General features: G+C 40.0%; 1 protein-coding gene across 19 annotated transcripts in view; it reads left to right on the forward strand.

The window, feature by feature from the left end:
* The window catches only part of KDM4C (lysine demethylase 4C), a 430,991-nt gene that overhangs the window by 398,351 nt on the left and 4,913 nt on the right, over window positions 1–27,727 (forward strand). For 18 of the 19 annotated variants that reach the window (XM_045042970.1, XM_045042971.1, XM_045042967.1 and 15 more), the window contains 2 exons: window positions 22,851–22,970; window positions 27,099–27,191. In XM_045042970.1, the coding sequence (XP_044898905.1) occupies window positions 22,851–22,970; window positions 27,099–27,191 (213 nt within the window). Of the gene's footprint in view, window positions 1–5,028; window positions 5,192–22,850; window positions 22,971–27,098; window positions 27,192–27,727 lie in introns of those variants that run through there. The other variant, XR_006588690.1, reaches the window with a different exon arrangement.

Below are 27,727 nucleotides of genomic sequence, written 5' to 3' on the forward strand. Positions count from 1 at the left end.
GAGAAAAAGAGAGAATTGGGGTTCACCCGAAGCAGGGCTCAAGCTCGCCAGAAGTGGGGCTTGTGCTCACCGAAGGGGCACTCAAACTCACCAGACACGGAGCTCAAACTTACAAAGCATGAGATCGTGACCTGAGCCGAAGTCAGATGATTAACTGACTTGAGCCACCCAAGGTGCCCTCTCCGTGTGATTTTAACTTTTATTTCTTTGATGACTAATGATTTTCAGCATCTTTTTAAGTGCTTATTAGGCATTCACACATCATCTTTGTTCTTGAAAGGCCTATTCAAATATTTCACTTATTTTTTTATTGCATTGTAAGAAATTTTTTAAAAAATATTCTGTATGTGAATATTTTGTTAGATATGATTTACAAATATTTTCTCCTAGTTTGTGTTTTGTCTTTACATTCTTAATAGTGTCTGCAGAGAAAAAGTTATAAATTTTGGTAAAACCCAATTAATCATCAATTTGTTCTTTATGGATCATGGTTTTGGTGTCATGTCTTAAGAAATCTTTTGTCTAACTCAAGATCACAAATATTTTCTCTCAGGGTCTATTCTAGAAATTTTTTAGTTTTAGGTTTTACATTTAGAACTGTGATCCATTTTGAGTTCATTTTTGTGCATGGTGTGAGGTCAGAGTTCAAGTTCTGCACAGTGGAAACCATGAAACCTAACTTACTGAATTGCCATAAGGATTAAATGTGAGAGAGTCTATAATCATTATGGTGCAGCACCCACACATAGTAGGTGCTCAAAAACTGTGGTTCCTTTTAGCTCCTTGACTTAACTTTCTCAAAATTGTACTACAGAAGGGAAAAATCCATAGTAGTTGTTTCTTTTAATATTCTGAACTTCTAGAAAGCCGTGTGAACAGCTCATTTGCAGATCTTCTTAATATCAGGAATATTTTGGGAATGTGTATTGTATAGGTCTCTAAAAATTTAATTTGAACTTAAGTTTTATATCTTTAAAGAAAAAGAGCAGAAAATACCAGATAAAACAGTGGTTCCTTCTGTGATGAGATCTTAAGTATGATTAAATGCACTTAGACCTGAGCAATAGTTGATATATTTAGATTAGGGTTTTAAGCAAGGGCATATTTTGTTTTTCCAAACAAAGAAAGAAGGAAGGGAAGGGGGAAAATTTTTGTTAGCAATGTAATGGAAATTAATGAAGGAGTGCCTACTTAAAGGTGAAATTAAACTCCAAAATTTTCCATTTTTTAATCTTTTTTTACCAATTAAATATATATATATTTATTTATTTAAATATGAAATTTATTGTCAAATTGGTTTCCATACAACATTTAGTGCTCATTCCAACAGGTGCCCTCCTCAATACCCATCACCCACCCTACCCCACCCTCTACATGGAAAACCCAATAGACTCCACCAAAAGTCTGCTAGAACTGATACATGAATTCAGCAAAGTCGCAGGGTACAAAATCAATGTACAGAAATCAGTTGCATTCTTATACACTAATAATGAAGCAACAGAAAGACAAATAAAGAAACTGATCCCATTCACAATTGCACCAAGAAGCATAAAATACCTAGGAATAAACCTAACCAAAGATGTAAAAGATCGGTATGCTGAAAACTATAGAAAGCTTATGAAGGAATTTGAAGAAGATATAATGAAATGGAAAAACATTCCGTGCTCATGGATTGGAAGAATAAATATTGTTAAAATGTCAATACTACCCAAAGCTATCTACACATTCAATGCAGTCCTAATCAAAATTGCACCAGCATTCTTCTTGAAGCTAGAACAAGCAATCCTAATATTTGTATGGAACCACAAAAGATCCCGAATAGCCAAAGTAATTTTGAAGAAGACCAAAGCGGGAGGCATCACAATCCGAGACTTTAGCCTCTACTACAAAGCTGTCATCATCAAGACAGCATGGTATTGACACAAAAACAGACACATAGACCCATGGAATAGAAGAGACTCCAGAACTAGACCCACAAAAGTATGGCCAACTAATCTTTGACAAAGCAGGAAAGAATATCCAATGGAAAAAAGACAGTCTCTTTAACAAATGGTGCTGGGAGAACGGGACAGCAACATGCAGAAGGATGAAACTAGACTACTTTCTTACACCATTCACAAAAATAAACAAAATGGATAAAGGACCTGAATGTGAGACAGGAAACCAAATTTTCCATTTTAATGTGAATTTGTTTGTCATAGTACTTAGCCAAGTTTGATGTTTGACATCCAAGAGGCTTGGAGCTTAAAAACAAGGACCACATCTGTTTGAATTACTATTATGTACTTTGTTCTCAGTACATGGCCTGGATTATAGTAAGATAATAAATACTCATAGAATTAAATATTAAATAATTTAATATTAATAGCCTTTCACATATTCAAGTATTAAATTTGTTATTCTAAGTAATACTTTTGACAATTAGTATGTTATCTTAAAACTCATAGTCAATGTTAAGAATTGTTTTTAAATTTGAGTCAACATTTATATTGTAATTTTTATGCCATTTCCAGGTAATATTTAGTTCTTAGAGCAGGACCCAAGCCTTCAGTGTTTGGGATTCCATATATGATTTATTTGAAGAAACAAGCCTCTAGCCCTGAAAAAATTTAAATTAAAAAAAATATTTATTTTGAGAGAGGGAGAGAGTGTGCATGCATGCTTGAGCAAGCAGTAGAGGGGCAGAGGGAGAGAGGGAGAGAATCTTAAGCAGGCTTCTTGCTTTCAGCACGTAGTCCAACTCAGGGTTCCATCCCACAACCCTGGGATCATGACCTGAGCCAAAACCAAGAATCGGACACTTAACCAACACGCCACCCAGGTGTCCCAAACACTGAAAAAATTTGAAACCACTAGTTCAGATGAAGTAAATTTCATGTACTGTGAAAACAGGGCTAAGAGACCCATGGTGTCAATGCAGCTGCTGTTACCTGTGTCTACTGGAGAGCGAGGACTATTGGGAAATGTCTCTAGTGGTCTTAACAGGCTCCTCGTGAATATTCAGCTCCAAACTGTGAATATCAGTGACATCGTTTCTAAATCTTAGAGGGCTGAATCGACTTCTATTTAATAGAAAATATAAACATAATGAAAATTCTTCATTTCTTTTAATGAATATGTGGCCAGTTGTCACTGTTGCTTCACGTCACAGTATCAGAATGTCACCATTCATTATTGACCCTCTATTCCTCTTTAAATAAAAATGGCACACTAGCTGTTTATGATGTGAGGTTTCAAACTTTAAAATCTTTCCTTGCTCTAACTTCATTTTGGTGTCAAACCTTTATACTGACCGTGAGTGTGATATGATCATGCATGTTTTATAAATGCCTTAAATTTTCTGGAACTGACCCTTCCTGTAGCACAGTTGTAAGAACGATGTTCTGCATACAATTTCTGAAATATATAGCTAACAGTGAGAGCTTCCTGAGGCAAACAGTCAACAGGGAGATTCCTGTTTACAAGCCCTTTTACATTATCTTTCACCTCTAGCCAACCCCAGGTGCTAACACACTGGGATATAGCACATAAATTGGTGACATATCCCAGAAGATATTGAGCTCATAAATCAACAGAGTTTATGTTCCTATTTGACCATGGGGTTTAAATTATTTTGGTAGTAGAGTGAACTTAGATTATTGTTTGATAAGTATATCCAGAAGTCAGTGCTATCTATTTATTGATGAACTGACACTGCACTCATTTTATTATTTCCTTTTCATACCTTACTTGAAAGAGGTTAGCTGATTTTCATGGGTGAGAGAGAACCAGTAATAAAACTTGCCTTCTGTTTTACTAAGCAAATTTTATTTTGAAGCTAGAGTATGTGAGTAAAGGGAGAGGAGGAATGATGTAAAGAGAGACTACAGTGTGTTTTTCCTTCAGTTTCCAATCTTTCCCTCAGAGAATGTTCTCTGCTGAGAAGTAAGTAGAAAACTTGAAAGCTGTAACCTGCTATAATATTTGTTGGTTGTACGTGTTTCTGTAGATTAGCAGCCTTGCACCATCTGATTTCTTGGCTTCTATAAGATAGAGGATATTATGCTTCCAGGTCTTCTATGGTTTAGATGTTTTATCCAGTATCATTAAACATAAAAAATGTTTTGCTCCTTTATAATAGTACAATGTATTAAATAATGTTTTATACCCGGTTTTTCAGATCCAAGCAGGGTTTTCCAACAGTAATTAATGCTGATGTGATCAGTGCCTGAAAAAGATGCCTTCTGCAGATTAATGGCTAACAACTCAATAAAAGAGGAGGAGGATTATAACTATGCATATTTCCAGTAGTATAGTTATAACAATATATTTATAGGCTACTGTTTTTACAATATGCCTTATATTTACCCTTTTTAGCCTTTATTTAAGAATATTCTGACCTAATGATTCCTTTGTATGTGCTATCCTCTTTTTGGTGGGGAGTAAAAGATAAAGTTTAATCTTCTAAAGTTGGTTTACTTGATTTATACCGTAAAAGCAGTGACTAGCACAAAACAAGTCAGGCTGTAGCTGCTGCATCCTAAGCAGCCAGGATCTGAAGCCCTGTTGAAATAGGAACTGTAAGAGAGCTATTAAGAGAACATAAACATGAGCACCATTGACATTAAGTGAGATTCCCTAATGAGGTAAGACATATCTTTTGGAAATTATCTCATCATGCAACAAGCCTTATTCCAGGATGCTACTAGTAGGTTTTATAACTTTGCTTCCACTTCTTACTAGGTATTTTATTCCCTTCCTGGCCAAAGAATTTTTAAATGATTTGTGTATTAAATGTAATATCTTATTTAGTTATAAAATTTATTTCAATACTAGTAAAACCATTTTTTATATTATTTATTCTGAACTCTGCCCCATGTCATTATTATGTTTCTATAGAATTTTGTTTTGTGTTACATTTTGCTTTGTATGAAGTTGAAAGGACAAATATCTAACTGATATATATTTACAAGTGGGTCTCCTCCAGGGGCAGTCTAATGAGGATGGGGAAACCGTTGTGTTGGTGCTCAAGTCCTTTTTCTTCTCCAGGCATGAGGGGCTTATATGGATGTGGAAGGCTGATGCTCCCCCAGGAGGCCCTTCCTCTTGTAGAGAAGGAACTCCCCCAGGGGCAGGACTTTCATTAACTGCATCTGGATACCTGCATATGGTGATTTATGGATTCCCTAGTCAAGGGATATCTTACTCTTAAGTAAGTGGTAGCTTTACCATAAAAATTTGTTTACAGTGAGCACCTATTACATGCCACACATTGTACTGGGTGAAACATGATGTATAAAATTGAAATGGTTTTTGCTCTCATCTAATTTACAATCTAAAGGGAAAGAGTGACCTACAACAGTTATGCTAATAAAAATGTACTTAAAACTGAGATGAGCCATGGGATGATAGGCATATAATCCTATAAGAGCATGTAACCAAAAATACCTTATATAGATGAGTAATCAGTATATTAGCTAGACAAAGGACAGAGGGAGAGTATCCCAAACAAAGCACACACAAGAGCTGTTGCAGGAAGGAGCATGGCCTACTCAGGTTGCTGAAAGAGGTAAATGATGAGGCTAGAGAGGAGGAAAGGGCCAGAGTAGGCTAGGTTTGGAAGAGTATGTTATAGGGTTGGGTCTTTATTCTAAGACAGGGAGAAGCCATTGATGGTCTTAAGAAGAATTCAACATGAAGAGATTTGTTATGAAGTATTTTCTTTGGCTAGAGTGAAGAAGACAGATTGGAGAGTAGGCCATGGTAGATGCTGGGAGACCAGTTAGGAGAGCATTTCAGTAGATTAGGAGAGAGGGGATGTAGCTGGGACTAAGTTAGGAGCAGTGGAAGAATCTGAAAAGGACTCAGTGGTGAACTGATACTGGAGCTGAGGAAGAAAAAGAAGTCAAAGGTGATCCCCGGGATTCTGGCTTGCTTAGCCAAATGGAAGGTCACACCTGTCAATGAGGGAATGTTGGAAGTAGCCCAGGTTTTAGGGCCAAGATTACGAGTTCAGACTTGGCTATATTGGAGTTTCTTTCTTGCTTGCTTGCTTTTCCCATCTAGAGTAGTTACTGTTTTTAGGGCCATCCCAAGACCCCTGGTTTACAAAGCATAGGTTTTGGGGTTTTTGTGTTTTTATTTGCCTCAGTGTTGAAGGGATGTTGAGTGAAAAGACCCCATGCTACAGTCTGAGAACAGACATCACACATTTCAGAAATGGCATGGTCAGGCACTTCATTTTCATCTCTGAATGAACATATTGTAACACACACACATACATACACACAATTAACTTCTCTCTCACCCATTTGATAGAACAGTGGATGCTTGCTCGGTAATTCTTCAACATGACAATATAGCCACCAAAATGGATTCATATTTACCCTTTCTGGGGCTTCCATCTTGACCCACAGACATTTATTTTTTTTTTAACTTTACTTATTTATTTTTTTAACTTAAAAAAAATGTTTAGTTTTGAAAGAGAGAGAGCATGAGTGGGTGAGGGGCAGAGAGAAAGGGAGACACAGAATCTGAAGCAGGCTCCAGGCTCTGAGCTGTCAATACAGAGCCCAATGCAGGCCTCGGTCCCACGAACTGTGAGATCATGAGCTGAGCCAACGTTGTACGCTTAACAGACTGACCTATCCAGGCACCCCTGACACACAAACATTTAAATTTAGCCAAACTGCACATATGTAGACTTTGGCCTCACTGTACAGCTCACCCTACATTCCCTTGATCTATAGCTCTCTTGAGCACTCACCTGCCTTCTGTACATGTTGTCTGGGAGCTCCCCCCTCTTGGATCTTTTACCTCCCTTTGCCTTTAGTTGCTGTGCCTCATCACCCCAGCGCTGCCACACCATGAACCAGTGTAAGGATGATGCATCTGCTGTGTGCCCTGGGAAGAGCTCTTATTTTCTGAAGGAGGTGGACTGCATGGCCTTCTGGAATCTTGAACATCCCTTGTTTGGAAGATGCACCTTTCTTTTAAGGGAGAGATTCAGTGATTTACATTGGTAGACAAAATGTGTTTGATTCGCAGTGATAAGAATTAGCAGCCAATATTTAACAATCACATATGAACAGTGTTTTGTATAACATACCCATGGTTGGCAAAAGTTCAAGAAATACAGAAAAGTACAAGTCCCTGCAGCACCCCACATCTGAGTACTGCCCCACTTGATGCTTGTATATCTTCCCAAGATTTTTAAGATGCATATGCAAGCTTCATGGGTGTGTATGTGCATGCAGATTTTTGTTTGAGTGCACTTGGCAGAATATTGACTTGCTAAAAGCTCAAAATCGCATCCTGTTTACTATTAATATTATTGCTAATTGGTTGTTAGTGATGGATGTTAAAACCATTTGCTGAAAGGCTGTTTCCTTTTCTCTTCCTCTACTTCCATACTTGCTTTTCCACAGTATCATTTCTGGGATTTTACCTACCCCACCCCCTCTTAGTTTAACCTACAAAACCCAGGCTCAGCTGTTCTGGTGCCTGTATCACATCCACTGACCTCTCTCTTAGATGCCCACATACCTTGTAATCCCCCTCCCTGTGGCATAATTTTGGTTCACAGTTGCCAGTACTTGCAAATCTACATCAATTCAAAACTATGAGTATATGTTTCAAGGAGAGTAAGGAGAATGCTAACAAAACTTCATGTGTTTTGAGGGAGGAGAGTAAAAAAAAGACCATATCATAACAGAAATGTTAATTGACTGACTACTCAGTGTTCTTTAGGCAAGACAGATGTTAGCAAGAATCAGGCTTCAAATAAAGATTAATAACCAGTGTGAAAATAACAAAGAGGTTCCTGTTTCAAAGGTTTGTTAACTATCAGAAAAAGGGCACAACAGAATCCCCAGTGTAATGCTGAACCAGGCATTCTAGGCTTGAGTGTAATCAGTAAAGCTAAATTCCCTGCCCTTTCGCTGATGTATTTTTAAGTCTTTGGATTAAAAGCTCTTGTTTGGAGAAATCTGACAATACTGTGTTGTCTACATATCAGTTTCATTCTTGTCTGGGAACATAAAAACAGCAAAATTCTCCTTAATTTCACATTAAGATTATTTTGATTTGAGTCTTTTGACAACACAAAAAATCGTTTAGGGAGTTTCTGAAATTTCTGACTTCCCTTTAAGGGTAATAGTGTTGAGTAAATAGACTGGTTCATTATCTCTCCCCAACTATCTTATTTATGTGTCTGCCATTTATGAACAGACTAGCCTCTGTGGAGATAGGCTGGTAGTAATTATGCACGTCCTGTTCTTCATAAGACAGTCTGTTATGAACATGATTGTTTAAGTTTATGCATTTGCATTAAATCTGAAAAGGACATGTGAATTAACAGATAGAAGCAGTGGCTTACATAGGAAATATTTATAAAATGGGGTTGCTCACATTTTATTGCTATCCTCAGGCACATTTGCAACTTTGAGGAAATTCTGGATTACTTCATTTGTACATATATGCTTCAGGACTTGTCTGCTTCTGAATTTAATATAATACAGGCTGACATTTTTTGACAAATCATATTCTCAGAAATCCTTTCATTTGTCTTCACCTCTTCCTGTTTAAACCCCTCTGTGGAATCCTCTCCAGATGTTACTCATTTACTCCAAATCTTGCACTGCTGGGCTGTGAAATGCAAAATTAAATGATAGCCATCTCTTGGTGAGCTGTGACTCTATGCAAGTCATTTCACTGTTCAATCCTTCTCCCTTCTCTTTAAAATGGGGACATTGGCCACTGGGATCTCTTAGGCCTCTTCTGAAAGAAAGCAAATGGGTTATTCTTAATCATTTCTGATTATAAGCATTGGAATGTTCCCCTGGCCTAGCTGTCCACTCTTCTGCACACACATCTCCCTTTCCTGATTCCAGGCCTTGATGACCACCTGTATTGTAGGTGTGAAGGACTACATCCTGGGCCAACTTGGGCCAGGCTGAGGGCTGGGAAATGACTGTTGATTTGGGCACACGGCACACACTGCACCATGATGGGCAATTTGTATACTGCAGTATCATTTGGAGCCTGGAGGAAGGACCAAGCTATTCTTAGGTCTTAGCCCAGGAGTAATTAATCCTTGGCATATTTTTACACACCATGATGTCTTTATGCAGTTGTTCACGTTACCACAAAAGCTTTGTAAAAAAAAGCCTTTTCCACAGCAGTAGGCTGAGGCCACACAGCTGTCTCTTTCATCATTTCTACATTTTTGCTTCACCCACTTGAGAGTTACCCAGTTGGTTAAGTTAAAACAGACCTTTTTATGTGCCCTCCAGAGAATGAGGTTGTGCTGAGGGAATAGGTTTCCTTGGGATGTTGATGCAGAAGGATACCCCTTTCTTTGGCCATGGAGGAAGCTCATGTTATAAAGAGCTGAAGGAGCATAGCCACAGAGTGACTGAAATTAGATTAAGGGAGAAGATAACTGCCCATTTGTGCTGGATTCTTCTTTCCATTCATTGCATATTCCATTCTCAACACTTCAGTGAGAGAGGAACAGCACTTGACAAGAGTGTTAGAAATTTAGGAACCATAGTCCTAATCCACTGTAACATCAGTGAGGCTTGGCCAGGCCCCTCGATGAGAGAATCTTAGCCAGGGAGTCTCTTGTCTAAAAGCTCTGATAACCACTGGCACAGTTCAGGGCTACTGCATAAATAAGACAGGCTAAGGGGTAAGTGTGCGGCCTCCTCCCACCATAGCCTTTGAACCACTCACAGCCTCCTCTGACCCTCCTCTGTGACTCCCTCAAACTCTCACCATTGCAGGAAGTCTCCTGTATCATAGCCCTGGTGAGTGACCTCAGGTCCATTGTTGAACACTACAAGTGACAGGGAGCTCACTACCAATTTGTTGCTGTAATAATTAGAAAGCACTGACTTCTTTGCATGGAGCCTAAATAGCACCCCAAGAGCCAGTCTCAGTTGACTCCCGGGGCAAAAATGAACAAGCCCATTCTCTCTTTACTCACAGCTCTTCATGTGTTTGTGGAGGACTCTCAGGTTCCTCCCGAGTCTTCTCAAATCCAAACAAAACAGTCCTCCTGCCTCATCACTTAATACATATTTGTTAGGGGGACCCTGGGTGGCTCAGTTGGTTGAGTGTCCGGCTTCGGCTCAGGTCATGATCTCACCGTTCGTGAGTTTGAGCTCCGCGTCAAGCTCTGTGCTGACAGCTCAGAGCCTGGAGCCTGCTTCGGATTCTGTGTCCCCCTCTCTCTCCACCCCACCCCTGCTTGTGCTCTGTCTCTCTCTGTCTTTCAAAAATGAATAAACATAAAAAAAATTAAAAAAATACATATTTGTTGTGGGGAGCAATGAATGATCTCATAAGAAAGTGGTTTTAAGAGTGCTCTTGCTCCAGGACTCCCCTCAGGATGAAATTTTTTGGACAGTACCCCACTCCAAATGTTGCTCTCAGATGTGAGAACACTGTGCCTAAACCCAGTCTGACCATGTAAACATGACATCTCCTTGTTCTTTAGACCTAGGCATTGAACACTTACCAGTGCACCTGGGAGGAACACTAAGTGAATTATTTATGTAGCTATTAAAAATAATATTTTAAAGGATGTTTAATAAATGGAAAAATCAGTATGTACCGTATGACCCCAATCATATATAAAAATATAAGTGTGTGAAGGGAAAATCCTCAAAGGAAATACGTTGAAATGTTATCTCTAGAGAATGTAATCATAGGTGATTATGATTTCAACTTTATCACCTTCTTATAGTTTCCATATGAGCATGTTTTATTTTTATAATAAAAAAGTTATTTTTTCTTTTTAAATCTGAACCATTCACAGACCTCCTTATTTCATGATTTATTTTCTCTGGGTTTTCTCTATCTGGACTCTTCCAGATTCTTGGGTCAGAATTTCATTTTAGTTCTTCCATCTCTTGAGGTGTCTTGAAGCTCTCTGGAATATAATAACCACATAGTGTGCTAATAATCTTTCTGGTAAAATACTTTGCACTGTAATTCTATGACGCAGGAGTTCCTACACTTAACGTTTTAATTTTTATTCTTTATTTTAATGTCTGTGTTTTCCACTAAAGAGTTGCATGAAGTAGAAAGCCACATCTGTTTTTCTCACTAGTAACCCCAGTGTTCTGAGAACACGAGAAATGCTTGAAATGTGGGTGTTGAATGAATGACTACCCCACTCATCCACTTATTGGCCGTGTGACTGGGGCACATGATTGTGCTTCTCTACCTAGGTAGGAGATGACACCTGCTTATCGACCCTGCTGGGTTGTTTTGGATTTCAACCAGGATACCCTTGTCTGATAACCTTTTTAGTAGCTTCTTGGCTTCTCAGTGCATCTTCACAGTTTTAAAGCTCAAGAATCATCTGCTCCCAAGGTTTTCTGTCCCCTTGATATCATCCTCCAGATGTTCCCTGTTGATATGAATTAAATCCAGTCACAGTTCACTTCAAACTCACCAGCTGCCAGTCACTGTGCTGTGCTTTTCTTTCTCTTCTCCTCTCCTTCTAAATATATTTTAGCCCCAATTCACTCACCAATCCTTTAAGGTTGTGTTATTATATGCATTTGACTGATGAGGACACCAGTGTGTGAGGAGATAAAGTAGCTTGTGTCCAGTCACAGCTCTTCTTTGACCCCAGGCGGTGTGACCCCAGACCTTGGAAGCTGCACCCTGTGCCGCTTCAGTGCAGCTGCTCTGGGAAGTGGAATGTACACTGTGGAGCAGATTGAGAATCCACAGAGGCTGGCGTGGGCCTGACACTCCTCTTCTGATCACAGAGCTCCTGTTGTGGTGCATGAGCACAGGAGAGCCTTCTCTTCTCATAATGCTTACCCTTATCTTTCCTTTCCTCATCTTTTTCCAGCTTTTGGAACTGACAGTTATTTTTAGAAATCATGATAGAGAAATTCACCTCAAGGCTGTCTTTCTCTCTTTTACAACATACATTTTTATTGACATAGTAAAATATTTGTTCCCCTCATGCATTTTAGCCTCTGCCAACAACTATATAAAGGGGGAAAGATCTGTCCTATAGATGGCAATGTTTTTTCCTTATTTGAGTATGAGGAGTTACAGTCCTGGGGTGCTGATGCATTGGTGTCTGCAGGAAAAACAGGAGGAAGATGCAGCCAGTCCAGGGGCAGTCCTTATAAATGCTGTTGGCTGTCTGTCTGAGGTGGGAGGAACTTGATGTGTAGCAGACAGCCATGCAAACCTGGGCAAGGAAGTTGACACCAGTTACCTTAACCCTAAAATGGAGATAATAATAAATACTAGGATTATTGTTAGAATTATTGAAATATAATATAAAGCAGTCAGTGTGGTGCCCAGCCCATAATAAACACTCAAGTAGTAGTGTGACTATTTCTGGTTATTATTGGTGGTAGCAGCCGGTTGTTTTCAGTCAGCTCATTGGTCAGAGGTCCCTAAGCATGAGATTCCCAGTAACACTTAGAAATGACACATCCTCCAAACCTTTATAAAAGGAGAGGTTATTGAAAAGGAGATCTAAGAAGAAGTACCAGAGAGCTTTAAATATACAAATTCCCTTTTCAAGTGGTTTGCATTTCTGGGGCTTTTAGAAGATTTTCTGTTTGGGTTCCTGGTGTCATGGGGCATTGGCCTTGCAATCATTGGTGACATCATTTTAGAACACTCTTGAGAAGTAGAGAGAGGGGTCAGGGCAACACCTTTGTCCTCCTGACTTGGCCACACCACTCAACATAGTCAGTGGGATAGCCTAGCCAACTATAGGAGCCCCAATAAAATCAAACTGCTAATGCCAGAGCCTCCAACAGTGGATCCCCACAAAGCTCTGCTAGAGCTGCCAGCTCACTTCTCCCTCTAACATCTGTCTTTAAGGACTGCATTGCTGCTCTCACCATAGTTTCCAAAGCATTCACATATACCTAGCCAGGTGAGTGCAGGAGAGTCCTGAATGGGGGTTTTAATTAAGTCAGTTCATGTGGAGGGTGGTTTAACTCTGAGGGGAAGATAGGAAGGAATTTTGGTTATCTCTAGCTGAAAATCCTTGACACAGTTGGTGTCATGGGAGGGTGAGTCACGGACACAGCGTTCCCACCTCCTTGCCACTCACTACAATCACATATGGTACCTTGTATTGCAGATACTCATCTAAACATTTAAGTCCCCAACTGGACTTGAATTCCTTGGGGAAATGACTTCAAAAGGACTCTTTCTGTCTCTCTTTTCCCAGTGCTGAGTTCAGGATTAGGCACAGAGGAGACGCTTATAATATGCTAGAGGGAGGGAGAAAAGGCTGGGAAGGCAGGTGGTCTCTCTCAAAGATGTGTAGCTGGTGAGTGAATGAGCCTTTCAGTGCCATTAATCCTCTCCAGTCCCAAGAATGCAGAGGACCCGTTGTTGGCACTTCATAGCCACCTCCCTTAGCTGTCTCCATATCCCTCTCTCACATGCCCTTGCTATTAGGTGAGCTCCCCAGTGTCACCCCTGGTTCTAGTTAATGACTTTTCTTATACTGTCTTCACTTAAAAGAACTGGAAGATAATTTCTGAAGAGACTGCCCAACTTTGTATTTTCTGTGCCTTTTAAAGCTTTTGCTTGCCAGAATCTCACCTATTTCTAATAACATAAAGATGTGATTTCTTTTAGAAATATATTGTCTGGGGGTACCTGGGTGGATTAGTTGGTTAAGCATCCGACCTTGGCTCAGGTCATGATCTCATGGTTTGTGAGTTTGAGCCCTGCCTCAGGCTCTTTGCTGTCAGTGCAGAGCCCACTTCGGATCCTCTGTCCCCAAGTCTCTCCTCCCCTCCCCCACTGCCTCCCTGTCCCTCCTCTCCTCTCTCTCTCTCTCTCTCTCTCTCTCTCTCCTTCTTTCAAAAATAAACATTTTAAAAAAAAGAAAAATATTTTCTGAGGTTTAATGCTGTGGTAACATTCAGAAAAATAAAACAACCTCCATCTCTGTCACATCAGTATTTTTACCAGGCATGGTATCTACTCTTGGCTTATAGCTAAAGGGAAAGTGTATGCTAAACTTGGCCCTCAGGAATTCAGCAAATAAGTGTCAGTGTTGTGTTCCCTGCAGAGAAGATGCTATGTTTTATAAGACGGGTGTGGTTAAGTGTCAGGGCATTGGCAAAGTGTGACTGCTGGGAAAGAATCTAGCTGGTTGAGGGAATAACGAGGCATTGCCCCAGCTTAACAGAGACAAACAGAACATCTTGGGGGTAGAGAAAGGGTGTTTGTGTGTGTGTTTCCCTTACAAAAGAAAAAAAAACTATTAAAAAGGAAAGCTGGACATCAAACTTGCAGTTTTCCCTAAATAATGAGTGTCAGTGTGGAAGCAGGTTGGCCTGAAACCATTATCCTACAGGCTGCAATGACAGTGTTACATAACTAGGACAGAGCACAGATAAGTTCCTCAGTGTGAGGACATTCCAAGTTTTCTTTCAAGTATGTTAGACGTCTCTCACTGTAGAAAAGTTACATTCAGAGGAAGCAGCTTGGAATTAGTTTTTTCTTTATACGTAGAAGTGTATTCTGGAGATAATCTTGAGCAGTGATTATCAATCTGACCAACCATCATATTGTTTGGGAGAACATTTAGCTTGGACCCTACCTTGGGTTGACTGAATCAGAATTTTCTGTGGTGGTTAAGATTTACTGAATAAGAGAAATGAGTCTGATGTTGAATTTTTCAAAGCTTAATGAAAGCAACTTTATTAATAGTTTATATTGTTTTTTACCAATGTATTCCTATTGCAAGACTTTAAGAATATAGTCAGTAATTTGGACAAAGATTCATGAAGACAAATATACAGTGGGAAATATTACAGTGGGAAAGTGGTTAAATTAATTGAGGAATAGCCATAATGTTGCATGTATTCAGCCAGTAAAATGGAGTTTTTAAAGGATAATTCATAACTAAGAAGATGCTTATAATGTAGTTATAGGGGATAAATAGCAAGGCACAAAATTATATATGTACACAAATGGACAAATATTATATGATTTCCCCTATAATGAGGTGCTTAGAAATAATCAAGTTCATAGAGACAGAAAGTAGAATGGAGGTTACCTGGGGCTGGGAGGAGAGGGGAGTGGGGAGTTAGTGTTTAGTGGATGTGGAGTTTCAGTTTGGGATGATGAAACATTTCTGGAGAGGATGGTGGTGATGGTTGTACTACACTGTGAATGTACCTAAGTCCACTGAAATGTGTACTTAAAAATGATTAAAATTGTAATTTTATGTTATGTCTATTTTACCACAGTAAAAAGAAAGACCTCTTCCCTCCAAATGGTGTGGAATGATTGAAAAAACATGGCATGGACTGCAACACTGAGCTCTTCACAAAAGGCAGCTTTGTCTGCCTCTTTAGAGAGCTCAGTTGTGCTCCATGTGAAAGAAAATAAAGTTTGTAGTTATGAAAAATAATTATGTATATATAGGAGGGCCTACTTTGTAAAAATCAGAGAAGCATAGAGATTAATCCAAATGGTAACAGCATTTAATTTTTTTTAAATCTTAATTCCAGGATAGTTAGCATACAGTTATATCCATTTCAGGTATACAATATAGAGATTAAATCCTATACATTTTTCATTTCATCATGATAAGGGTATTCTTAGTCCCCTTATTTCACCCACTCCCCACCCACCTCCCCTCTGGTAACCCATCAGTTTGTTCTCTGTAGTTAGGAGTCTGTTTTCTGGTTTGTCTTTTTATCCTTTGTTCATTTGTTTTGTTTCTTAAATTCCACATATGAATGAGATCATATGGTATTTGTCTTTCTCTGGGTTATTTTGCTTAGCATTATACTCTCTAGATCCATCCAAGTCATCGCAAATGGCAAGATTTGTTCTTTTGTATTCGTTCTTTTGTACAATATTCCATTGTATGTATATTCTATATCTTTATCCATTCATTAGTTGATGGACACTTGGGCTGGGTCCATAATTTGGCTTTTGTAAATAATGCTGCTATAAACATCAGGGTGCATGTAACCCTTTCAAATTAATGTTTACACTTTCTTTGGGTAGATACTCAGTAGTGCAATTACTAGGTCATATGGTAGTTTTATTTTTAACTTTTTGAGGAAGCGCTATACTGTTTTCCAGAGTGTTGCACTAGTTTACATTCCCACCACAGTGCATGAAGATTCCTTTTTCTCCATTTCCTTGCCAACACTTGTTTCTTGTGTTTTTGATTTTAGCCATCCTAACAGGTGGTAACAGCATTTACTTCTGGGTGATGGAAATCTGGGTTGTTTTTGTTTTTTATATCTTTTTTTAAAAAAATCTGTAATTTCCCCTAATGAAATTATAGTAGATACTCAGAACAAAGAATTATTAAGAAAAATAGTATTAAAGTATTTTCTATATTTGTTATCTCTACATGAAGGGTGATATGAAATATGACTTCTATTTAACAAATAGTCCAGAATTTAATCCATCCAAATAGGATGCATTCCCTTCAAAAGAGTCCACTTGAGAGCCTACCATTGATTAGGATACTTGACTTACCTTTATGGCCTGGGTTGCATTCTTGTGGATATCCCTAAAGAGAGTACCTCTTCAGATTGTGGTGTTTATGAAAAGTCCGGGACAGTCACAAATGATCTAGGGCCAAGCCTTGTGATTAGGTAAGTGGTGCTGTGAATATGTTCCTTTCTTTTTTGAAAGATGGCTTTCCTCATAAATTATTTGAATGAGGATTGGGTGGTCTAGGAAGCTCCCCAGTTTTATATTCCACCATTAAATGAAAGGTGTCTTTTCTAGTTTGTGAGAGGAAGGATCTGCCATCACCCAAACCAGCAGTTACTTACCATTCAGGGTTGTCAGTTGTAAGCAACAAAAAGTGACTGTAACTAATTTAAGCAATAAACGAATATAGTGGGAAGTTATTAGGAAGCCCACAGAATCTCCAGGAATGCAAGGTCAGAGAATAGGTGAAAACAAGGGAGGCTGCTCAGTTGGAGCATGGGCAGGACCAGGCCATGGACCTGGACACAGCCGCTTCCACGTGTGTGGTCAGCCTGGCCCCCTGCTGTGCCTTTGGTGCGTGGGTGCTGCTGTTATGGCTGCCACTGCTGCCTTCTGAGATTGTTCTCCCCTCTGCTGCTTCCCTGCATCTCTGATCACAGGTTCTACATCCTGAGCAGGTGCAGCCAATTGGCTAGGCCCCTGTCCATGTCTGCTGCCAGGGAGGCTGGGTAAGGGAGTATCTGGCATTTTCCCGTGTCTATAATGGCAGGCTAGCTCTTTCTCCCACTGAGACCCTGCAAGGGAGATAGGGGTTCAGATGCCGGGCAGCCAACCAAATGATAGATAGCTAGTACAATTAGTACATGGCTATCAGTCAGTCTGTTAATCCCTGCCAGAGTCCATTAATGAGCAGGTGATTATCCCTCAAAATGCCAGCAGCTGCGGGTATCAGTTTGCTCCTGGTGACTTAAGCAATGTCCCCAAGGGGGACTGCCAGAGGCTCCAGACTATATGGCAATTAACTACTGGGAGTTCAAGTACCCTGTCTTCATGTACTACAGCTGAACTGATAGACGGGGTTGCCTGCTCTGTGGTTTCTACGTGTTAGGAGCAGAGGTGGGGTTGGGTCTGGGGGGAGGATGGCAAAACAGGCATCATTCAAGGACAGCCACTTGCAGAGGTCCCTTTCATAGGCCCCAGTAAAAGTTCCAAGAAAACAGTGATTTCAGAATTCAGGTAATCAGACTGGCGGCTCGGCCCGTCTCTGTAGTTGGTGGAGCAAGCGCAGGAGTCAGCCCCGACTATGGCAGGAGTGTGATATGACACCATGCTCTTGCCTGGGTTGGTGACCCATCCCAGTCCTTTCATCAGAGCCCTTTAATCATAGCCAGAAGCCTGCTCTTGACTGTGATTATGATTTCTGTCTTTAATTCTCACATCATCTATTTAGTGTTCTAGCCACAGGCTTACTGGCAGCTCCAGACACCAGTGTCTCTGTGGACGGGGCCCTGGCAGGCTTTAGGGGGGTTTACACATCCCTGGAGGCAGTGCAGCAAATGGTGAACAGCTATTTATGTCAGGTGAAGCCAGACTGCTTCTGAGGGTCCAGACAGCAACTGAAGAAAATGCATTAGTCAAAGTTTTAATGCATATAATTTCCCAGCAAAGGTGTTTACTTGCTCCAGCAACACACTAAGAACTGCATTAGGAAAAGACCTCTTTAGCATTTTACATCCTTTACATCCTTTAATAGATCTCAAATTCTAGAACGCTTTAACAAAATCCCCTAGGTCACACAGAGCTATGGGGGTGGGAGGCTGGAATCTTAATTTTTTTTGAACGTTTATTTATTTTTGAGAAAGAGAGCATAAGCAGGGGAGGGGCAGAGAGAGAGGGAGACACTGAATCTGAAACAGGCTCCAGGCTCCAAGCTGTCAGCACAAGAGTCCAACGCAGGGCTTGAACCCATGGACCACAATATCATCACCTGAACCAAAATCAGATGCTCAACCGACTGATCCATCCAGGCACCCCTGGAATCTTCATTTTTAATGTGTGCCTTGATGGTTGGGACCATACTGTAAGGAGCCATACTCCCTGTGCACAGCACAGGGAAGTGTGAGCTAGCTGAAGGCCTTTAAAAGAGGGGGCAGACCATTCACTGGGGCTCTCCACAAACTAAATCCCCTCAGTTTTAGACAGGTGATTTTATTTTTCAGACTTGTGATTTTTGACAGAAACCTTTTAAACCTTTTTTTTCCTTTAAACCTGAAATCCTATTCAGAAACCCAATCTATGAATCGAATAGAAGTTCTTTTCTGGTTGAAGTGATCATGGATTTCCCTTGCAGAGACCCTGAGGTGCTCATGCCCCAGAGCTGACAGGCCTCCAGGTGTGGTCAAGAGGCCCTCTGTCCCTGGGCATTGGTGGCTCCTCTAGTGTCTCACACGGATGGTCAGTAAACAGACACTGGATTAGTGACTCTGACAGTTCTGGAGACACCTGCTTTGGAGAGACCAGGGGAACCTCAGTGTCAAACCTTCCAGCTTCTTTTCATCAACCTATGTGCTTCTGCTTCCATTCCTGTTTGGATGCTTTGTACTCCATGTAGTCATAGAAGGTTTCTAGCAAACTCAAAATTTTGAGACAGCTGGTGAGTTGAAACCATTTCTCTATGGAGGAAACTAGATGTTATGGAAATAAACCTTTTTATGTTTTACTATGAGCTGCCTTAAATCCTTTTTGGAAAGTAGCTGGGGTGTAAACAGTGAATAATACTTACTAAATGAAGTTACATGCAAATCAAAATAAAACCACTTCCAGCTAACTGACCTGGCAGAGGATGAGAAGGACGCCTCCTGGTGGTGGAGGAGGGAAGGAGTTCACACCCAATTTTATGTTGTATATTGTAGTTGGATGGTTATTTTTCTTTCTTCTTCTCCTATGAATAAAGAAAAAAAGAGTTCTGAAAGCAAGAAGATTGAGAAAGATAACTGCAATGTCTTTACTAGATTCTGTCATGGTTTTGGGGGCTGACACAGAGTAAACTTAGTGGAGGCTGAGCTGTACATTGGCTCTTTGAGGTCAGGCACTGGCAATACCAAATTGGGACTTGTGAGTAAAGGGCAAATGGACAGGTAAGACAGATAACACACTGTATCTCAGACATTTTTTTCTCAAACACCTTTTTAAAAAATAATTATTTCTCACATGGTAATGTTGCATACATTTAATTTATCAAGGTATGTTTTTATGATAAATTGCTCAAGTATCTTCATGTTTTGCTTAGACCACATTTCTGTGGCCATTGCCATACCTCAGTGATATGGTACTTAAAATTTCAGGTCAGGATTTGTTGTGAAGATTTATTTTAAAGGTTAGAAAATCTCTGACGAAGGTCAGATCTCTAAAACTAAGGACCTAAGTCTCCTGCTTGGCAGTTGTTTTTGGTAGGTGAGTAAATGGGGAGTGCATGTTCTGTATTCCACAAGGCCTTGAATTCCCTCCATTTGGATTAAATAAGGGCCCAATAAATAGAATTTATCCTGCCTGAGGAAAAACAAAAGAGACAACGGAGTCAGGATTTAGAGACTGAAAAGATCTTCTTCATTACTAATAAAGCAGATGTTGTAGTGTGTGGTTTTATATCTGTGGGCAAAGTTCCTAATACTGCATCTGAGGATCAGACAGGCCTCCTAGTGACAGGGTTTCAGGACACCACCAGCTCCTCTCTATGGAAGGAACAGAGCAGGACTTGTGTTCTCTGCCCACAGGGTGGTTCCAAAGAGAAAGAGAACGTGAGGGGGTAAAGCCACAATTACCAAGCTTTACTGGTTCACAGCCCCTGGGTATCTCAGCACAAATTATATATATATATATATATATATATATATATATATATATATATATTCTCTCTCTCTCTCTCTCTCTCTCTCTCTCTATATATATATATATATATATATATATATATATATGTATAATTTATTATCAGGTTAGCCAACATACAGTGTATACAGTGTGCACTCTTGGTTTTGGGGATAGATTCCCATGATTCATCGCTTAGATACAACACCCAGTGCTCATCCCAACAAGAGCCCTCCTCAATGCCCATCACCCATTTCCCCTTCCCCTGCTCCCCCCATCAACCTTTAGTTTATTCTTTGTATTTAAGAGTCTCTTATGACTTGCCTCCCTCTCTGTTTGAAACTATTTCCTCCCTTCCCTTCCCCCATTGTCTTCTGTTAAGTTTCTCAAGTTCCACATATGAGTGAAAACATATGATATTTTTTTCTGACTTATTTCACTTAGCATAATACCCCCCAATACCATCCACACTGTTGCAAATGTCAAGATTTCATTCTTTCTCATTGCCAAGTAGTATTTCAGCACAATTTTTTTTAGTGTCCACAGTTCCATGTATTAAGTGAGTTAGGTCTAAACAACTTAAGAGTAGTAGTGGTAAGCTGGGTGTCTGACGAGTGTCACTGGGTTTCCCCTGAAAATATCCCACAGAGCCCCTGTGAGTTTGCTGTGGTGCCCCAGGGCTCTGTGGTGCATAGTTTGGAAAATGTCATATCCTTGAGAACTCAACAACAAAGTTCAGTCACTGCTTATTCTCTTGGAAGAGTGGATGAATGAGAGAGTGGAAAAGAAACCAGGAACATTTACCCCAATGGAGCTTCCTCCACATGGAAGAAAACTTGAAGAGAGGGAAGAAACATACTCTTGTGCCCCCTCCCCCATTCCCCACTCTGCTAGGTTTCAGCTCAGTTACCCCTGAGCTGATATCACTTCCCAGGCTAGCAGACTGGATAGTGTCTATTTAGAAGCTGCACCTTCCAGTGCTCTTAGTACCAGGTTCATCTTTGGAAGGGAAATGGAAAGTAAGAGGATAACCCCAGGGACATAGCTAGAAAACATTTCTATAGCCTGCCCTTTCAATTCTGCATGCCCTAAGGCCAAATATTATGAAGGCCAAGGAGAAACTTATCTTTGTTTAACTAAGTTAGATGCAGACTGTCAATTCTATAGAGCTTCTGAGCACACAAGTTTCTCTTTGCCTGTAGCTTTAAATGGAAGTGAATCTGCAGTGAGGAAAATGAACAGCTGAGCCTCTCATGTGTATTCTGAATCCAACAATAAAATGTCCACTTCTTTATAATGCAAAATTTCTATTAGTAATGGAAAGGAATAGAGGGTGGATTTCTAGTCCTAAACAACTAAGTATTTCCTGTGTGCGCCTCTCATTTAAACCATAGAACCATGCCCAGTCTGCATTTATAGCTTGATTGATCAAGTGTGCATTTCAATCAGTCATATTGGCCTCATCAGTAAAATACTGGTATTAGCAAAACACGAATTGCTAAATGTGCAAAAACTTTACCAAAGAGGTCAAGTATTTAATTCATTTGTATTGAAATTTCACTCTGTCATACCCAATACATACAAATTTAAGAGTTTGCAAACTATGTCTGTGAAAACATTTTATTTGACCTGTTACCTCCCTTCCCTGCCAAAAAGCAAGCACCTTCTAGGATGGACTACTGGGTTTTTCTCTGAACCCCTGCCTTAGGAGGAAGCACTGTTGAGTCCAAGACATAAGTGAGAAGAAGATGGGTTTTGGATGGCCACCATGGATGCCTGTAGAAGGAAGAGGGCTGGTCACTTAATGGACAGCCAATAGAAGCATGACTTTCTGGGGAGGTCCAAGGGTCTTCCGAAGAGGCCTGCTAAACAGCACACAACCTGCCATGCTGCAGATGCTTCTTGCTTTCCTTTCCCTTGTTGCTTTGTCACAGCCTGACAGCTCGGACCTCACTGTGCTCCTCCCTGGCCCCACTTTCACCTAGCTATCCCACTTCTTATCCTCCTATTAAGCTTCACTCCTCCAGAGATGCTGACAACCTAAAGGAGCCTCCTTGGAGGCTCAGTTTCCTTGCCAGTAAAATGGGGATAATTAATAATCTCTGCTTATTTTGTGGACTGATTATGAGGATCGAATGAGTTGTGTGTTAGAGCATTTAGTTGACTGCAAAAATGCTATATAAATGTCAGGTGTTGTAAATCATGAGCTGGTCTATTCTTCAGCTAAAGGACTTTCCATGCATAGTTTAGTTACCCTCTGAACAGTTCTTTGTCAAGTAGCAAATGTAAATGCTGCTGTTTTTTTCCTGCTTGGCTTATGGTGGCTCCTTTGCAACTTTATGATGTAGGCTGAATCTTTAAGCACTCCTTTGGCTCATATCTCTTCCCCTGAACACCCATGCAAGATCATAATCCATAAAACAGAGGCAATAACTCCTTTTAATTGCCAGGAGTTCATCATTTGCTAAGTTCTAAATGCAGTCACTTAGACACTTGCCTTGAAAAGCCTGTCTGTGTTTCTTCCACAGAGCCGAGACTGTGTGAAACTGGGCCCTCCTGCTGAGGGAGAAGTTGTCCAAGTCAAGTGGCCTGATGGCAAACTCTATGGAGCAAAATATCTGGGATCAAATGTTGCCCACATGTACCAGGTGAGTGCTGTCCTGTGTGAGATGTTCACTGAGAGGAAGCCAGAGGACACATGTATATCCAGTATGCTGCTGATGAATGGGCCACATGAATTTGGAGCACCTCTTCTTTTTTAAATTTTTTTTTCAACGTTTATTTATTTTTGGGACAGAGAGAGACAGAGCATGAACGGGGGAGGGGCAGAGAGAGAGGGAGACACAGAATCGGAAACAGGCTCCAGGCTCCGAGCCATCAGCCCAGAGCCTGACGCGGGGCTCGAACTCACGGACCGCGAGATCATGACCTGGCTGAAGTCGGATGCTTAACCGACTGCGCCACCCAGGCGCCCCATCACCTCTTCTTTTTTAAAGGAGGCAAAGATTCAATGTCTGATGGCACAGATATTGGAGTCTTATTACCAAATTCAACACTGGGAAACTCTATTAGCATTTGATGAGTGGTTTAATTGTAAAGAATATAGGTAGGCCCCAAAGATAAGCGACTGGATGGTAGGCTGCTTTCTTGTGTTTACATCATATGGGGAGAGACTAATTGGCTGATTTATCTCACTGTATGCCAAGACAGTGATGGCTGTTCATCAGCTAGCAGCCCCTGAGTTGGTGGCTTTTGCTTGAGAGACTTACCTCCATTGGGTGTCTCAGCAAACCTAAATCAACTGTGTGTTGACACAGTTGTGGCCGTTTGTCCACTTAAACTTAATGGAGTGCTTATTTAATGAAAAGTAGAGCTATTGGTTGGATATTCTGTTAACTAGGGAACTCTGCATATTATTAAAGAGTGCATATGCAATTAAACTGAAAATATTTTATCTCTGTCAGAAATGAGAATGAGTTAAACTCTAACAAAACAACATGGATGGCAGATGTGCGTTTGTATTCCTTCAGACTTTTTTTTAAAGTTTATTTACTTATTTTGAGAGAGACAAAGAGAGAGAGAATGAGCACAGGAGGGGCAGAGAGAGAGAGGGAAGCAGAGGATCCAAAGTAGGCTGTGCACTGACAGCAGAGAACCCAGTGCTGGGCTCAAACTCACGAACCGTGAGATCTTGACCTGAGCCAAAGTCAGATGCTTAACTGAGCCACCCAGGTGGCTCTCCTTCAGACTTTAAAAAGAACACATTTATTAGAATCCATACATTGTAGTACTTTCAGTAACATGATGGCAGAAATCAACATTCTCAAGCTAAGCAGTAGAGCAAAAACAGGAAGATTGAAGTTAAAAGAAGAAAAGAGTAAGAAGGTTCAGGCCTATTAAGTTAAAAACAGCTGGAGAATGATAAGACTGCCAGTTTCAGCTTAGAATTGTTCAAAGACTGATAAGGGGCAGGGGTTTAAGTGGCAGAGTACATTATAAGACACTGAATCAGGAACTAGAGCACAATGTAATTAAAGGGGTTCAAAGAAGTTTAGGAAACAAACATTTTTTTAAGGCCTAGAAAAACCCAAGGTGAGCAGGTAGGAGAGCACATTTATGTGTATGTTGTAGGTGTGTGTACTGGTGCACATGTGTGTGCATGTGTGTGTCAAGGCTGTTTTCCCCTTTGTATTGGTCCATAGTGTTAAGTTGCAGATTCAGGTCATTTGTGATAGGGTAGGTGCTGGAGTTTCTTTGCATCAGAACATCCAGAATTAGGCAAAAAACATAAGACAGACTGATAATAGTGGAGACTCCTAGAAAAGAAGCATTACTACATGATTCAAAAGAAAATAATGACATTTAATTAAACAATAAATGTAAAAGTGAAGCATCTTACATGTAGCAAAGCTCTTAGCTACATGAAAAGTATCACAGTGAGGACCCGATGAAATTCAGGCTAATTAGTAATCAGTATGTTAACTTCAGTAGAATTTATGATGGCCTATCAACATAGAACTATAAGCATATTTATAGACTCCATGAAAAAGTTAAGACTAATATTAAAATTATCTCTCAAGTACAAGGAATTTAAAATTCCTCATTAAACCAAGTGCCCTTTTGAGATCATTTTGTGTTTTGTGTCTAACTGTTCAGCCTCATCATTGAATAAGCAAAGATGTTCACAAAAAAAGATACAACTAAAATACCTATTGCACAGAGCTAAATATGCTAAGTGTGTGCACTTTTTTTGACCCTCACAGTAGCCCTGCAAGATAAATGTTTTTGACTCCTATTTTACAAATGAGGGTAAAAAGGTTACATGAATTTAATAATTTGTTGAAGATCACACAGCTGGTAAAGGGAAGGACCAGAGTTTACTCTAAGCTGTGTCCCAACTAGGGTGAACAACCATCCTAGCTTGTGAGGGACTGTCCCTAATTTTAGCACTAGAAGTCGTGCATCCCGGGAGACCCCTGGGTCCTGGGATGATTGGTCATCACACCATACTCCCTTTCAGTTTTATAATTGCCTTTTTCGCTTTTCAGAATTTTCAAATGATCTAAAACAGAAGAAAGGTAGGCACAAGTACTTCTAGCTGTGCTATCAAAATGTATAAATGAGATGACACCTTGGCCTAATTAAATATTAAAGAAACCACTCTGCTAAAATAAGGCCAGGAAGAAAAACCTTCCCATCTCAGCCTTCTGGGAAGTAACAGGGAGAGCTCTCCTGTGACCGAGACCTGATTCCAACCGATTGTTTCAGCTTAGTCAAATGTGTGTAGTACATGGATAAAAAGAAAATTATATATATTATCCTAATTTTAGTATTTTTTGAAGTCCAGCAGATTTTTTTTTATTATTAACCTAGTACAGCTGCAAAGTTTCACTTACCTTTTAACCAGAAATACAAGCCTATTTTTATTGCTTACACCTAAAGAATTCAGACAGACAACTTAGGAACTTCAAAAATGTCATAAGTGGTTCAGGGTTAGAACATATTAGATATTGTGCCCGGAGGGCACCTGGGTGGCTCCGTCGGTTAAGTGTCTGACTTTGGCTCAGGTCATGATCTCACGATTCATGAGTTCGAGCTCTGCATTGGGCTCTTTGCTGTCAACACTCAGAGCCTGCTTCAGATCCTCTGTCCCCTTCTGTCTCTGCCCCTGCCCCACTTGCGCTCTCTGAAAGTAAATAAATATTAAAGAAAAGAGAGAGAGAGAGAGAGAGAGAAATGGAGTAAAAGAAGGGTGCCTGGGTGGCTCAATCAGTTAAGTGTCTGCCTTGGCTCAGGTCATGATCTCCGGGCTTGTTGAGTTCAAGCCCTGCATCAGGAATTCTGTCTCTTCTCTCTCTCCTCTCTCGGCACCTACCCTGCTTGTGCTCACTCTCTCAAAATAAATAAACTTAAAAAAAAAAAAAAGATATTGTGCTCTGATTGCGTCCCTTTTCTTGTTTGCTCCTGATAGAGCTCATGTGTGGTTTAAGACTAAACCAAGACCAATTACTTTGAATAGGGAATTGGATGAATTTCCCCCAGATGCCCTTGGTTTCTTTTAACCAGTGTCACTTACTTTTTTCTCTGACAAAATCTTCTAAAATGTTGAAAATACTGGTTATGCAGTTATTTGATGCCATTTGATTTACTTGAATAAAAAGTTTTAAATTTCATTTTAGATGAAAGTTTTCACCCATTATTGTGGTTTTACATGTTATGAGGTTCAGAACCTGGGATTTTTCTGGCCAAATGGTTGAATTTTATAGAAGTGAGTTTTGAACGTTCTCTAATAACTTGAGAAATTACTTTATCCTGGAGGATTATTATACAAGAGTAAATATATCATCATTTGTCCCTCTTAGGGTGTCAGAGCCTCTTAAAGAAACAAATGGTACTGACAGGCCCAGCTCTTAATGCCAAATTGGCCATAATTTCATATTCGAAGAAATCGTTGAGGAGCCGCTGTGTTTCTTTGTTTTTGCTTTGGGGGTAGGGGGAAGGGATGAAGTTTTCATATCACATATTCCAAGACACTCATTTTCAAGAATTTTGGCCTGTTTGAAAGCATATGTTGTTAGTTTAATAAAGGGAAAGAGCTTTTCTTTGTTCTTTAGCTGTTGGCTGGTCCTCTTGTTTGTTCTGCTTGATCCTTTTTCCCTTTTTTTTAGTTACTTAGACCCTTGAAAAAAATGGTGAATGCTTCTTTGTGTATGTATGTGTATATGTGATATTGTGTGTGTGTTTTGTTGTATGCATGATATCTTATTTCTCATTAGGTTGAATTTGAAGATGGATCCCAGATAGCAATGAAGAGAGAGGACATCTACACTTTAGACGAAGAGTTACCCAAGAGAGTGAAAGCTCGTTTCGTAAGTGCTGGCAAATACCCCTTGGGGATCCACCATGTGAATCTCTCATCCTCTCCCTCTGTTTCCCAAGCCCAGCAGGAAGCATACTTAGGCATTTGGATTGATTTCCAGAAAGCCAATGCAACTTTTCCCTTACTTATGCAAGCCTAAAATTTGGCCCCAAATGGGAAACCAGTGTAGGTTTCTTGTTTTTCTTTCTAATGAAGTCAAATGATGTTAACATTTATTGGCATACCAAAATAGTTGTTGAATATGTACTTATAATCATGTCATCAGAAGCAACATTAAAGGAAGTTTTCAATAGTTGTTTAAAAGGGACACAGTATAAGTGAGCATCTGGTTTCCTATAGCCGTATCATATACATTAACTTCTCTCCAAAAACTCATTAATATGTCAGTTCATAATTAAACCAAGCTCTCACTTTTATAACTAAAGGAATTTTAAAAAGCTCCAAAAGTAGTTGTGGGAATACTAAAGCAGTTTCTAAAAAGAAAAAAAAAGAAAGAAAGAAAATGTTTTTAGTTTCAAGCTTTAC

The sequence above is a fragment of the Felis catus genome, chromosome D4, assembly GCF_018350175.1.
Source record: "Felis catus isolate Fca126 chromosome D4, F.catus_Fca126_mat1.0, whole genome shotgun sequence".
Lineage (NCBI taxonomy): Eukaryota > Metazoa > Chordata > Mammalia > Carnivora > Felidae > Felis > Felis catus.